At 37.0% G+C, this 13730-nt stretch overlaps 2 protein-coding genes across 5 annotated transcripts; one reads left to right on the top strand and one right to left on the bottom strand.

The window, feature by feature from the left end:
• Window positions 1-145: 145 nt before the first annotated feature.
• On the top strand, window positions 146-6823 carry ints14 (integrator complex subunit 14; the record flags this gene model as incomplete). Of its 4 annotated transcripts, none has more annotated exons than XM_079621118.1 (12): window positions 146-240; window positions 744-1022; window positions 1163-1270; window positions 2204-2359; window positions 3426-3544; window positions 3667-3809; window positions 4103-4195; window positions 4661-4805; window positions 4991-5124; window positions 5525-5643; window positions 5735-5800; window positions 6569-6823. In XM_079621118.1, exons 2-12 carry the CDS (start codon window positions 801-803, stop codon window positions 6821-6823), a joined length of 1560 nt encoding a protein of 519 aa, XP_079477244.1. In that variant the 5' UTR covers window positions 146-240; window positions 744-800. The 4 variants fall into 4 exon arrangements, with proteins under 4 accessions (XP_079477244.1, XP_079477242.1, XP_079477245.1 ...); XM_079621116.1 differs by having other exon boundaries at window positions 4991-5127; XM_079621119.1 differs by having other exon boundaries at window positions 197-438.
• An 824-nt stretch (window positions 6824-7647) lies between these two features.
• hacd3 (3-hydroxyacyl-CoA dehydratase 3) lies at window positions 7648-13490 on the bottom strand. Its single transcript, XM_079621120.1, has 11 exons — window positions 13055-13490; window positions 11728-11770; window positions 11575-11648; window positions 11259-11423; window positions 11133-11181; window positions 10929-11039; window positions 10576-10703; window positions 10343-10455; window positions 8223-8329; window positions 7990-8121; window positions 7648-7787 (listed from the first exon to the last, which is right to left on the bottom strand). The coding sequence occupies exons 1-11, from the start codon at window positions 13133-13135 to the stop codon at window positions 7711-7713; spliced, it is 1080 nt and encodes a 359-aa protein (XP_079477246.1). The 5' UTR covers window positions 13136-13490; the 3' UTR covers window positions 7648-7710.
• Window positions 13491-13730: the final 240 nt, after the last annotated feature.

Below are 13730 nucleotides of genomic sequence, written 5' to 3'. Positions count from 1 at the left end.
GATTTTAACCGTTTTTTGTCCACGGCATGATCCTAGATTTGTAGGTTTCTGTATAGGCTATCTCTTTAGTATTTTACCCTTTATTTTAAGAGATATTTTATTTTAGGATACAACTTTAAAAAATCCCTTTCTCGCGCGCGTTCTTGACTAGGAACGAGTCAGCGTGTTTCTTTTGTTTCCAAACGGTCCGCTTATCACGGCGCACACACTTGGTTAGGAAGAAGGCATTTTCAGCGATGGGTACATTTTTACCATTTTATTAAAATATGCTAAACTGGGTATTGGTACGAGCTGTGTTCGGAAATATTATATTTAAGACTTTTAAAATCCTTTGATGTTTTTTTTCACACTCAACAGCTTTATTTACTTTAATTGCTCTGTTACATGGGGGAATTATTGTAAAAAGAAAAAAAGTATCTTAGTTGGTCTCCCAGCCTGGTAAGTCTGCTCTGTTGGCTAGTTTTAGAGGGGTTTTAGATACTGTACGCTGGTCAGATTGGGGGACTAGCTAGACCAGTTTAAATCAGCAGACGTGCAAAACAGCAAAGAGTGTAACCATTACAACATCATAAAATTATTTGTGTGTGTGTGTGTGTGTGTGTGTGTGTGTGTGTGTGTGTGTGTGTGTGTGTGTGTGTGTGTGTGTGTGTGTGTGTGTGTGTGTGTGTGTTTTAATGTAAAGTTACACTGCAGCAGCAGAAGCTTCTGTTGTCATACTAACATATGCTCCTGTTTTTACACAGACATCTCAAGCATACATTCATAACTGAATATCAAAGTGTAAAGAAGAGTTTGCAAACATGCCTACTGTGGTTCTTATGGACTCGTCGCTGTCCATGACACGACCGGTGTCAGTGGAGGGCAGTGAAGAGTTTCAGAGAAAGAACCTGGCGGTTCATGGACTGACCATGCTGTTTGAACACATGGCCACAAACTACAGAATGGAGTTCACTTCACTTATCGCCTTCTCCTCACTCTGGGAGCTTATGGTGCCATTCACTAGAGACTACAATACTCTGCAGGTAAAAACAGAACAGGTGTCATGCTGCCTGCATTAAATATAATGTAAATGCAATGTCTTAAACCTAATTCATCATCAGAGCCCTTATGATCTGATAGTTGTTGGAGGTCTTATTGTTATCTCTCATTCATTGTTGTGCAGGAAGCTTTGAACAACCTTGAAGACTATGACAAAACCTGCCTGGAGGCTGCATTACAAGGTGTTAGTAATGTAGTACAGCAGGAGTGGGGAACCGCTTGCCCATGCCAGGTAAAAAAAAAAATCCAATTATTAAAAATACTATATATTATGGCATATGCAATATGTTAATCAGGCATATACACTTACATATACACTACTTGTTAAAAGTTTGCAATAACAAAATAAGATTTTTTAAATGTTTTCAAAAGTCTCTAATGCACACCAAGGCTGCAATTTTTTAAATTAAAAATACAGTAATATTAATCAAATGTAAAATAATTCTAAAATATATTCTTATATATTTTAAAATGTAATTTATTCATATGATGGCAAAGCTGAATTTTCAGCATCAATACTCCTGTCTTCAGTGTCTCATGATCCTTCAGAAATCATTCTAATATGCTGATTTGCTACTTAAGAAACATTTCTAATTTTCATCAATGTTAAAAACTGTTTTTGCTGCTAAATAACTTTGTGAAAAGCAAGAATAAAAAGCAAAATAAAGATGCTGTTCTTTTAAACATTCTATTCATTAAAAAAATTATTAATTATTAAAAACTTTTGACTACTAGTGTACACGTATTGGAATAACAACCAGGACCAGAATAAATACAGTATGAAATACACAGTGTTATGTAAAATATTTTATGGACTACACAATACAATGAATGTAGTATATACAAAAATTAAAGTTGAAGATATAAATGTATTGCTCAAAGTCAATCATGTTATGCGTCAGCACTATGACGATGACGACTATGATGAAGTTGTTAGGATTGATTTTTTAGAATGGTTGGTAGAGTATCCTGGTAGTGGTGCACATAAGCAGGGGGTCTAAACATTATTACATTTTTGAATATACAGTAGACAGAGAAATTGTACCATTGAAATTTTCTGAAGACAATTTTTATATATAGTGCTAAATGTACTATACATTTAGTTGTTGATCGGTGATTTATTGTTGTTGATCGGTGTTTATGTTGTTTTTATGGTGGCCTGTAGGTGGTGCTGGTCACTGATGGTGCACTGGGCATTGGTCGTGGATCTTTGCGTCACTCCCTGCAAACAGTGAAACAACGTGTGGAGGACAAGAAATTCCCACTTCCTTTCCCATTCCCTTCCAAATTCTATGTCATGTGCATTGCCAATGCAGAGGAGGTACTTCAGTCTTTTTGCACTGTGTCCTTTCCTTACCAGTGTTGTTTTAGTGTCATTCAGATACAAGATTGGTGCCAGTATGATGTAAATTTGTAGGCCAAAACGCAGAAACGAGTTTTTTAACATTTGAGCACTTCCAGTTCCAAAGTCCAGAAGTCAATGGATTTATGTGTCTTTGGTTAAATGACTGAAGGTCTGCGGTGAACACAAGCTCAAGACACTTTCACGTTTTTATTCTATGAAATAAAATACATCAGTATTACCCCACTCGTGATTTTTTTATTTAAGCGGTTACATGTCTTGAAAAAGGCGATTGCTAACAAGCGGCTAAATGGGACTACAGAGGCTGTAGAGGAGATTAAACGTCATCACGTTTTATGAGATAAGATCAGTCAGCTTTTACATTATTGTTATTATATTATAATTGTGTTCTTATAAACTATTCTAAAAATGTTTGTTAGAAAAAACTGAAAGACGTTGAAGTCGCGTGACCGTGGTGTAGTTTGTTTATATAGCTTTAGCTTTTTACTTCTGGCTACTGCATTTAGGCTTCAAAGATCATAAAAGTTGTTCATCTGTGAAAATTATCTTGATGGACAAAAACATGTAAGTATCATAAATATTTTTGGATCACAGAGCTTGTTTTTTGCTATAATCCAAAAGCCTATGGAAAAATCCTATTGGGTTTTTGTTGAGGGATCAGGGTGATGCTAACTGCTGGTTGGCCCACAAAGTGACGTCATACCGGCACCACTCTATTATAGTTTTTATTAAAGGTATTGTAGGCAATTTTGTAGAGGCTAGCAATAGCATGCTAGCTTTGAATTCCTACGATCCCACCCCATCCCTTCAGAGCCACACCTCCTCCAAAACACATGAATGCACACAGCCAGAGCAGAGTCTGCCAAGCGGCCTACCCTACCTTTAATATTTTGAATTAGTTTTTATTTTTACCATTTCTATTTTAATATGAGTAATTTTACATTATATTAAAAAAGCTAGTAATGAAAAAATATTTTCCTTTTATGTGCTTGAATCTATGTTGTTGTTTTGATGTCCTCTGAAGCTCCAAGCTACGGATGGTATGGATAACTTAGAGCAGCTGGTTAATCTGAATGACGGAGAGGGTCAGATATACACTATGGAGGGACCCCTTTGTCTCAAAAGTGTCCAGTCTATGTTTGGGTGAGTGATGTTGTTACTTTGTGCGTAAATACTACTAAATCTGTTTTTGTATTTTTAACTGCACATTGTTGTTTAGGCAACATTTTGTGATGAACAGCATCTCTGTGTTTTTGCGTTGTCAGAAAGCTGATTGACCAGGCGTACTCTCCCTTCCATGCGGTGCTGCGCTGTGGGAACCTGACCTCTGATGTGCAGGTCTTTCCCAGGCCAGAGCCAGTGATCATAGATGAGGAAGTGGATCCCCTGCCCAAAACAGTGCAAACAGGTACGAGCAGAGAATCTAATGAAATGTTCTAATGTCTAAATGTTACCTCCATGCTGTTGTAAGCATTTATAACTATTTAAGCTTTGTGTTTTTAAATGCCGATTCCTCTTGGCTAATTACAAAAGCATTTTATGTAAGCAAGTTTACTGTATTCAATATTACGTTTAAGGCGTTTAGCAGACGGTAAATGTAAATTAATAAATGTTATTTTTATTTGTCGCTAATCATGCTAGATTCCAGATAATGATGCTGTCATAATGGTTATGTTACCTTGTTGTGTTATATATATATAGACTTGGAGATTGTGGGTTTTATTGAGATTGGAGATATCTCCAGCCCTCCGGTTTTATCCAGGCACTTGGTCCTTCCTATTGCTGTGAACAAAGGTAAAAATAATTAACATGATTAATGGAATTTCATCATTTCAGAAGTTTCAATATCTGCATGTTCTTCAGCATTTAGACTTTTTATTACCAATGAATTTGACTTTTCTAGTTGTTTGTGATTATTTTAATTACTACTATTTTACTCTCAAATATCAATTTCTACCCAATAATTATAAATTAATTCTAAAAATGTCCATGACCTTTTAAGATTTTATTAATTTTCATGTCTTTTCCAGGTCTAGAAATCACACTTTTAAAATGTCCTTTTAGGTTTTCCAAAACAGTGAGAATCTTGGTTCATAAATAAAAATGCCAGTTGAGGGATCAAATAAAACGAGAAATACGTCAGCTTACATCTACATTTTTACTGGTTTTACTTTTAACTTATTTTAAAGCTGGTTTTGTCTTATAAAAAAAAAAAGAAGCCATCTTAATTTCCCCTTGATATACTCTTTTGATTGACAGAGGGGGACGAGATGGGCACGGGGACCTCTGATGAGACAGAGGAAGAGACCTCCACAAATCAGATGGCTGGCAAAAGCCCAAACTTCTGCGTTCTTCTACATGGCAGCCTAAAGGTGGAGGGAATGGTGGCGCTTGTACAACTAGGGTAAGGAGCAATATAAAAATATCCCACTGTTTATTTTGAAAAAGCATTACAAATTTTGCACCTTTTTAACTTTGCTTTTAGGGAATTGAGGGGTTTATTTTCATTACCAACATATTTGAGATTAATGATCTAGTTACTCTGAAATAAAAGTTTCCCCTGTCTATATTTGCGTTTTCCTCTGTCAGGCCAGACTGGTTCGGAATGCTTTATTCCCAGGCAGACAGTAAGAAGAAGTCCAATCTAATGATGTCACTCTTTGAGTTCGGCTCAGAGCCTCTGCCCTGGTTGGGCAGAATATCACAGCTTGGACCTGCCTCAGGTAGCACGTTTTCGCTCAGTATTTATTTGTAACAGCCACACTTAAAAGGCCTGTTAAAATGAAATCAAAATGAACTGCACTGTATTGCATTATTCAGTGAGTGCAAGTAGTTAATTATTAAAACACTGAAACAAAAGATAGTAATCTAGACGGTTCACCTAGTTCAGTTAGGAAACCTGTCGGTAAATACACAAGGGTCAGGGATAACGGTAGTACCACACATTTGCATGATTAAATATTTTATTTTCCTCTCATGCTTTGCTTCCTTCTGAGACTAGAGGTGTTCTCAGACTACATACACATGATAAAACATTTGCTCATTGTTTTGCATAAGGTTTTGCTTACTGGCCAACGGAATAAATAACTATTCACTATGATTATTTGTTTGCGCGACCTACAGATGCAGCTGAAAATCCCTATGGTGAAGATGACAGTAAAAGTCCTTTTCCCATACAGCCGAAACACAAGAGAAGCTATGCTCAGAATGTTACTGTCTGGATTAAAGCCAGTGGACTGCAGGTATACATATGAACACTACACTACAAGTGATATATATTTGACACTGATTAAATGCCATTAGAACTAAACTTTTTAATAATCACATTTACAGACAGATGTACAGAAAATTCTCCGTAATGCAAGGAAATTGCCAGAAAAAACACAAACATTCTATAAGGTGGGTGCTTTGACTTTTGCCTAAAAATCATATTCGAAGTTCGTTTGTTTATTAATTTTCGAATATTTATTAGTAATATTTTGACCATTAAATGCCTTCAGTAAGACCTATATTTGTATCAAACTTAAGTTGTATATGTTCTGTCCACCAGAGGGCAGTGTATGTCAATAGGCAGGCAATGATGTTTTCAAAAGAAAAACGCATATATTTTTAAATATATTTATATTAAAAATCAAACCCTGAATTAAACACAAACAGTATGCTTTCGACAGGTTTTACCCACTGTTCTTATCAAAAATAAATAATTCGCCGCCATTGTTTTGGTATACAAAATAGGCGCTAACGTCACCTACAGGAGCCCAGATGACTAATAACCTCTTATATACTGTCTATGCTAATAACAGCCTTGCTAATGAGCTCGCGATTCACAACTTCACCAGGCGTGAAAAAGCCTCGGAATCTGAATTGAAAACAACGTTTACAAGCAAATACATTTACAAAAAAATAATGCCCATAACAGGTTCGAATATTAAAGGCTGCCTAATATTCGTTTGAATATCTTTTTTTTTTTTTTTTTTTTTATATTCGAATAACGAAGTTCGGAGTCAAACCCCTAGTGTGTGTGTGTACATGTGGTTTTACTGATTCCATTTTTAATAAATAAATGAATTTAATATAAATATAAAAAATGTACAATTTAAGGATATCATGGGCTGAAATATGATCCTTTTAATTAGTTGTGAGACATTTGTATTTTCATCACTGCAGGAATTGAACCGTCTTCGGAAGGCCGCTCTCGCCTTTGGTTTCTGGGAGCTTCTGAAGAATATGGCTGAACTTCTGGAGAGGGAGTGCACTCTTCTACCTGACTCTGCCCACCCTGATGCCGCCTTCCAGCTGTCACACGCTGCCCAGCAGCTTAAACTGGCCAGTAGCGGAGACTTGAAATACGCGGGCTTTGAACACAACATCACCCCCATGCTCACTGATTTCTCAGGAGGAGGAGGAACTGAAAGAATATAGAGGATGGAGGAACAATACTCAATGCACAACTGCCAGAGCAATTATAGAGGAATGTTGCTTTATCTAAAAACTCTGCTCAACGTGTAATGTTTTTCCACAGAAAATGGGTTGGTCGGGTTTGCTGTTTTGAGGAAACCTTGGACTTTGTGATAAATTATGACGTTGAGCACTCAATTCGAGGAAAGAAAAACATTCATCCGTTTACAGGCAAATGCATTGAGGTTTTGGAATCTATTTTCAGATCAGTAAATGTTTGTGTATATCGTTTTTTTCTAACATTGATTAATAGAAAACTGTGTAGTTTATGCTTAATGATAGTAATCTGAAAAGGGATGTTTTGTTTCACTGAAATTTAATTAAACGTTTTCAGTTGCATTTACACATTCATGTCCAGATCCCACATCCAACGACACTGAATTGGCTCTTCACATGCAACTTGAATGTTTTATGAGGTTTTCCCTGAGGTTCATGGTCCGTCTTGTTGTTAGCAGTGCTTTGTGCCAACAGAAATGACTATTACAACACATCTCAGGGATTGACATGAAGATACAATGTTGCTGCGTTTCAGTCAAGCCTGTCACACAGCTAATCTACAACATCAAACACACAAAACCACCAAACTGCAAACATACATGAAATGTTTAAATACCTTCATGGTCCTGGGTAGAATTCTTTTGGTGAGAATCTCTAGTGTTTTATAATAATCATTTACTAAGTCGTGGTCACCTTTAAAATTGCAGTATGTAGAAATGAAATGCACTTGAGTTGGTTTTGCCTCAATAATGACTTCTTAGTGACAAGAGGGCAAATATAAAGAGAGAAAAGGGGGGTGCATTAAATCAAAGAAAAGAGAGATAGGAGGAATGAAGCATGTGGTCTCCTTCCCCTCAGTTGGCTTTCCTCTTTTTTGTGCGAAATCGTCTCCTCCTCTGCTTGAAGAGGTGGCGGAAATTGATGAAGAGGCCTGAAATTATTTAATGAAATGTTATAAAAATGTAATGCCAATTTATGCTCCGCTCTAAAATATTTAATCGGCTACATGCTATTAGTTAAAATGTCTATAAAATGATTTAACAATCCTCTTCTACTGTAGCAACTGGACAAGTTGCATTGGTCAAACGTGAGAACCCTAGTTTCATTTGTAGCATGTTGTGTGTGGACCTTACCCAGGAACATGAGCACCAGGTAGAGCTTCAGGATGTAGGAAAAGCTGAGCGACAAGCCGATGGCTTTAGGCAAAGGAATACTGAGGAGTTTGGTTTCGTCAAAGATTGGGATGGATTGGACCACTGCCACAGCTGATCACAACATAAGAGAGCATGAGAAAAGCTGTCAGTTCTCACCGTCTCATGAACCTACCATCATGAGTTTTCCCTATGATAGTTTACATTACACATACCTTCAGCTAGCACTCCAAGAGGGTACAGCGGTATCCATATGGTGTATCTCAACCAAGTCAACAACTTCCATTCGGTATCAATGCAGGCCAACATGTAGAAAGGATACCTATGGTTCATTATTACAAAAGCAGGATTAGATATATCCGTTTTTATCCAACAAAAGCCGCTTGGAGGACCAAGCTGTAGGGCTCAAAATATTTGAGCCCTACAGCTACTGTTTGTATTTGGTAAGATTATTTTAACGTTTTTGAAACGTTCTCTTATGCTCACAAAGGCTGCATTTATGTGATCAAAAATACAATTTAAGTAAAAACAATATTGTGACAGTACTACAATTAAATTTTTCTATTTAAATATATATATTTTTAATGCAATTTATTCCTATGATGTCAAAGCTGAATTTTCGGCATTATCCTTCAGAAATCATTCTAATATGATGATTTGCTACTTAAGAAACATTTCTGATTATCAATGTTGAAAACAGTTAATATTTCTGTGGAAAACATGGCTGAATTTAATGCATCCTTGCTAAATAAAAATTATTTCTTAAAAAGAAGAAAATCGCAGTGACCCCAAACTTTTGAACTGTAGTGTAGTATATATTATTTATTTGAATAAAAATTATTATATACAATTTGAAATAAAAATATTTTAGCTAATGTATTCTCATTTATATGTTGACATGTGAACTACACCGAACAAAATGCTAAATTCAACACTTGGTTTTGCCCCCATTTTTCATGAGCGGAACTCAAAGATCTAAAACTTTTTCTACACCTATTTCTCTCTAATATGGTTCACACATCTGTATAAATCGGTGTTAGTGAGCACTTCTCCTTTGCCAAGATAATCCATCCACCTCACAGGTGTGGCATATCAAGATGCTGATTAGACTGCGTGATTATTGCACAGGTGTGCCTTAGGCCTTGTCCACACGAACACGGGTATTTTTATAACCGTGACTTTTTTTACGCGGTTCGCCCGTTCGTCCACACGGAAACGCAGCATCAGGTCACTGAAACCGAACATTTTTGAAAACCCCTGCCAGGGTGAGGATTTTCAGAAACGCCGGTTGCAGTGTTGTCGTGTAGACAGTAAAACCGGAGTTTTTGCCTTGCGACGTCAAAGTGCGCGCCGTTATCCACTGTGTTTGACGTCAGATTGTGCGTCGCTGACGGCTTCTGATTGGCCAACGTGGCTTTACGGTTAGGGTTATATCGCCGACTGCTGGTGTGGAATGCTCTTGACGGCGCTTGATAGCGTGTTTTTGCGTTTTCATGTAGATAGAGATTTTTTCAAAAACGCAGGAGGAAAAACTCCGGTTATAAAAATACCCGTGTCCGTGTGGACATGGCCTTAGGCTGGCCACAATAAATGGCCAATCTAAATTGTGCCGTTTTACCTGTGCAATAATCATGCTAATCTAATCAGCATCTAGATATGCCACACCTGTGAGGTGGATGGATTATCTCGGCATAGAAATCTTGTGTACAGCCTTAGATCTTTGAGGTCAGCTCATGAAAAATGGGGGTAAAAACAAAAGTGTTGCGTTTACACTTTTTTTGTTCAGTGTACTTACATTGCTTTGCTTTTAAACCTAGTTTTGAGATAATGAGTTTCACTACTGGCACACGGAATGCGTGTCTCATAGTGATATATTGTGTGAGTCCACAGGAAGAAAACTACTTGTTTTATCACAATAGAGGAAGAAGAGTAGAAAAACGGCTGCTTTACAGAAACCACACACAACATTACTGCTGAAAGAGCAAAGACCAAGAAAGATTTTCCTAAAACCATTAGCCTCAAATCAAGGCTAATGTCAAGTCTCAAGTCTTTCTAATAGTGTGTATTCTGGAATTATGATTTAGGTTCTAATTTTCAGTATTTTTAGCAAAGAGAAGATGCATTTACTTTAACAAACTAAGGACTGCATATAGGAAGTTGAATAATTAGTAACATCTGGCCCAGAAAACAGAAAAGAGGATATCCTGCAGATAAAGAAATTCATACTACACATTGACACCAACTTCTACATTTCCTCACCACTAGCAGAAACTCCTCTTAATAAACATGATACAATAATATCACCCATGTACCATTCTAATATTCACATAATTACCTGAATATCTCAATCGTACTCCACAGATAGAAGACAAAGAAGACCACTGGCTTGTTCTGCATATCCTCTAAGCTACCAAATATGACAAAAAGGATGAAGTTTCTCCCCATCACCTTTAACGAGAGAAATGTAAATAATTCTCACTGTCATGAAAGTTAATATTCAAAACAAAGTGTAAAATCAAGTACATTTAATTGGCTACTAAAGGATGGTGTGCTGTGCACTAGGCATACCTGAATGAAAGCAGGCATGACTCCAGTCTTAACCAACCCCACAGCAGGATTGATAACTTCCATTATTGCCAGCATCTGACAGAAGTACATCACGTCGGCAATGGTATGAAACGTGTCGTAGAAGGAATCTGTTGGGTTGACAAAAAACTGTAAGGACCATACTGAACACTGAGTTTTCACACTTCAGAGTATCACTTCATGTGCAATAAGATGCTCTTTCTATATATGAATACAGTTTATACAACAAACCAGACATTTGCATGGCCTTCCCAGAAAAATTCAAATGAAATGCATTTCCTGACAGTGACAAACAAATGCATCTTTAATCCACTTACAAAAAAAAAAAGTCTAACCTTGCCCAAGTATGAACAGACGTACAGTCATGTTGACAAAGATCCAGGAATAGCCGAGGAACTGGACCAAGTTGTACATAAAGAGAAAACCCTTTTTCAAGCCAAGATAAGCTGCATAAAAAGGAGTAATGAATGCACGGTTATCATTTGGTAAGCTGACCCAATGTGTTTATTTTACACTCTTAGAATTCAAAATATACTCACGGTCCTTACGAACCCTTGACTCAATGCTGACTTTGTTTATTTTCTCTTCCTGTGAACAGAAAACACATCAGACAGTGCACGACTGTGAAGCTCCTCGAGTATAACTTAAATGGCAAACTTCTTTACCTTCTCTCTGAGCTCCATTTCTGCATCCGACTCATCCAACCAGCGGTCGAAATCGGGTGCTAAAAACAGAGGCTTCCTCTCCTGCTTAGTGAGGCGATTCCACCAGACGTGCTCCTGCTTTTTTACCGTGATATTCACCTGCCGCTGGGTGGATTTGTGCTTCACCTGTGGACACAAACATCTTCATGTGGTTCCAACATAAACAAACAGAACATAGCAGCAAACCAAGGCAAATGCACTGCACTTCATTGTGCAACCAAACGTTTTACATAGATGTTGTTTTGTTAGTTTTTTTGCAATTTCTGATGGCTGTTACCTCAGGCTTAACCGGCTTTAGGAATTCCAGGCTGAATTCGTATTCATTTTCTCCTTTCGCTCCATGCCCTTGACCTCAAAAAGAGCAGAATAAAGAAAAGTCACACAACTGAAGAGAAAGAGCGTCTAGCTGATGGTTAGTTGTGAGATGTACCTCGGAAGTGAAGGATGTTCTCTTCTACACCAATATTGAGATTCTGCAAAAAGAGACAGAGTGAAAAAAAAAATAAGTGTGAAGTTTTAAGCTCCTCCTCCCACTGCCTGTTATATCAATACAATGCCTTCAAATGCACCATGCATCTGACAGATATTGTAATATGTAGTTATAAAAAAAATAACAACAATGCATCGGTAATGAATGGTTCGCTTAATAGAAGACACCGTTTCAGGCTTCCTGAATTAAGATATTTATTTTAAATAATTCACCTCTGAACAACTTTTTTTGATTTCTAGACCTTGAAACATTAATAAAATCTTATAACCTCATGGGCATTCTTATGAATTTTTCTAATTATGCCAAGGTTTATAAATGTTAAAATTCTTATCCAGTAAATAACAAACAACTGGAAAAATGGTGCCTTTGAAAAACATAATGGACAATTGGTGGCATTGGAGTAAAAAAGTTTTAAAACCACTGATTTATGGGACTTAAGTTAAAGGAATAGTTCACTTAAAAATGTATTTATTTTTTTCTACTATGGAAGTCAATGGGGTCCATCAACTGTCTGGTTACCGACATTCTTCAAAATATCTTCTTTTTGTTCAACAGAAGAAAGAAACTCATAAAGGTTTGGAACAACATGAGGGCGAGTAAATGATGACAAAATGTGAACTATTCCTTTAATTGCATGGCCAATTAAAAAGTGTGTCTGATGTTATTAGGTTTTTTGGCATATGTTATACTTTAATTTTGCATTTCTGAGTTATATGGAGACATACTAAGGGAAAACAATGTAATATAATAGCTTTCTAACATGTGCAATACACAAATGTATTTGCATTTGGACGTCATAGAAACCGTATTACTACACCACCACAGCTACCACCTTTGTTCCAGAGCTCTCGGTTGCAAAATGCGTTCTCTCTCATTACCTTAATGACAGGACAGGTTAAACATGCTTTATATACTGCCCTGAGAAAGCAATGAGGGGGAAGGGGGCATGTTCCTCTTTCTGTGTCAGAAACTGGATTGTAAATAAAACATGCCCTGCCATTGTAACTGAGCCAGATGGCTAGTGGTCCAGTAGGATCAAGTCCTGATCTCCCTTTCCGTAATCTTCATCTTTATTCTGATCTAGGCTTGATGCAAGTCCTGTCATCAGACTACAGTTATTCAAAAGAATATCAAACTAACACCATCCAGTTTACGGTTCTGTAACCTAGAACCTGGATGTGCAGACATATTAAATGCAATAAATGCGGGAAAAAAAATGCATGGCCTATTATGATATATTTGCCCCATAAAAGCAAGTTTTTCTTACCTGTGCATCACTGATCTCCACTCGCAGGTATATATCCCCATGCCGCTGTGCCCAGTACACGTGAGGTGTGAGAGCCTGCATTGCAAATATTCACATTAAAATGTGGTTAACTCAGATTTAACAATGAATGAAAGGCAATGTAAATCTTGAATCAAGAAGCCGGAAGACGTGTCCAGCGATTCTGTCATTTGTCCAGAATATTCTTCGAATGCGCGTGCGCGTGCGCGCACGAGAACGCAACACTCGCCGCCCACTTTTCAATTTTCCGGAAGTATCTAATTTATTTCCTCTAAAACTCCTCAATAATGACTTCTATGCCTTATATACTGTCTATGCTTCTATGCCTTGAACCAAACCACACAGCCATGAGACGAATATAATTTCAAACATTTGTTAAAAGAAACTAAGCATTTGAAAATTAGAGAAAAAGACACAAGGCACAAGACTGTTTGCATAGCGTCTTTTATGAGCCAATGAACTACGCTGTCCGTGAAGCACTGGGAATGACGTAATCGAATAAAAAACCTACAATATATAAAATGTGCTAATTAGCTATAAATAAACGAAGAAGATGTGCATTAATTTATAGACTATTATAATAAGCATGAAAAACAAAATATATGATGTAATTGAGCTGCCCTTATGGATTATGGGAAGGATAATTCGTCACGATGTT

The sequence above is a fragment of the Phoxinus phoxinus genome (genome assembly GCF_949152265.1).
Source record: "Phoxinus phoxinus genome assembly, chromosome: 8".
NCBI lineage: Eukaryota > Metazoa > Chordata > Actinopteri > Cypriniformes > Leuciscidae > Phoxinus > Phoxinus phoxinus.
This window is presented reverse-complemented; position numbering and strand designations above follow the sequence as displayed.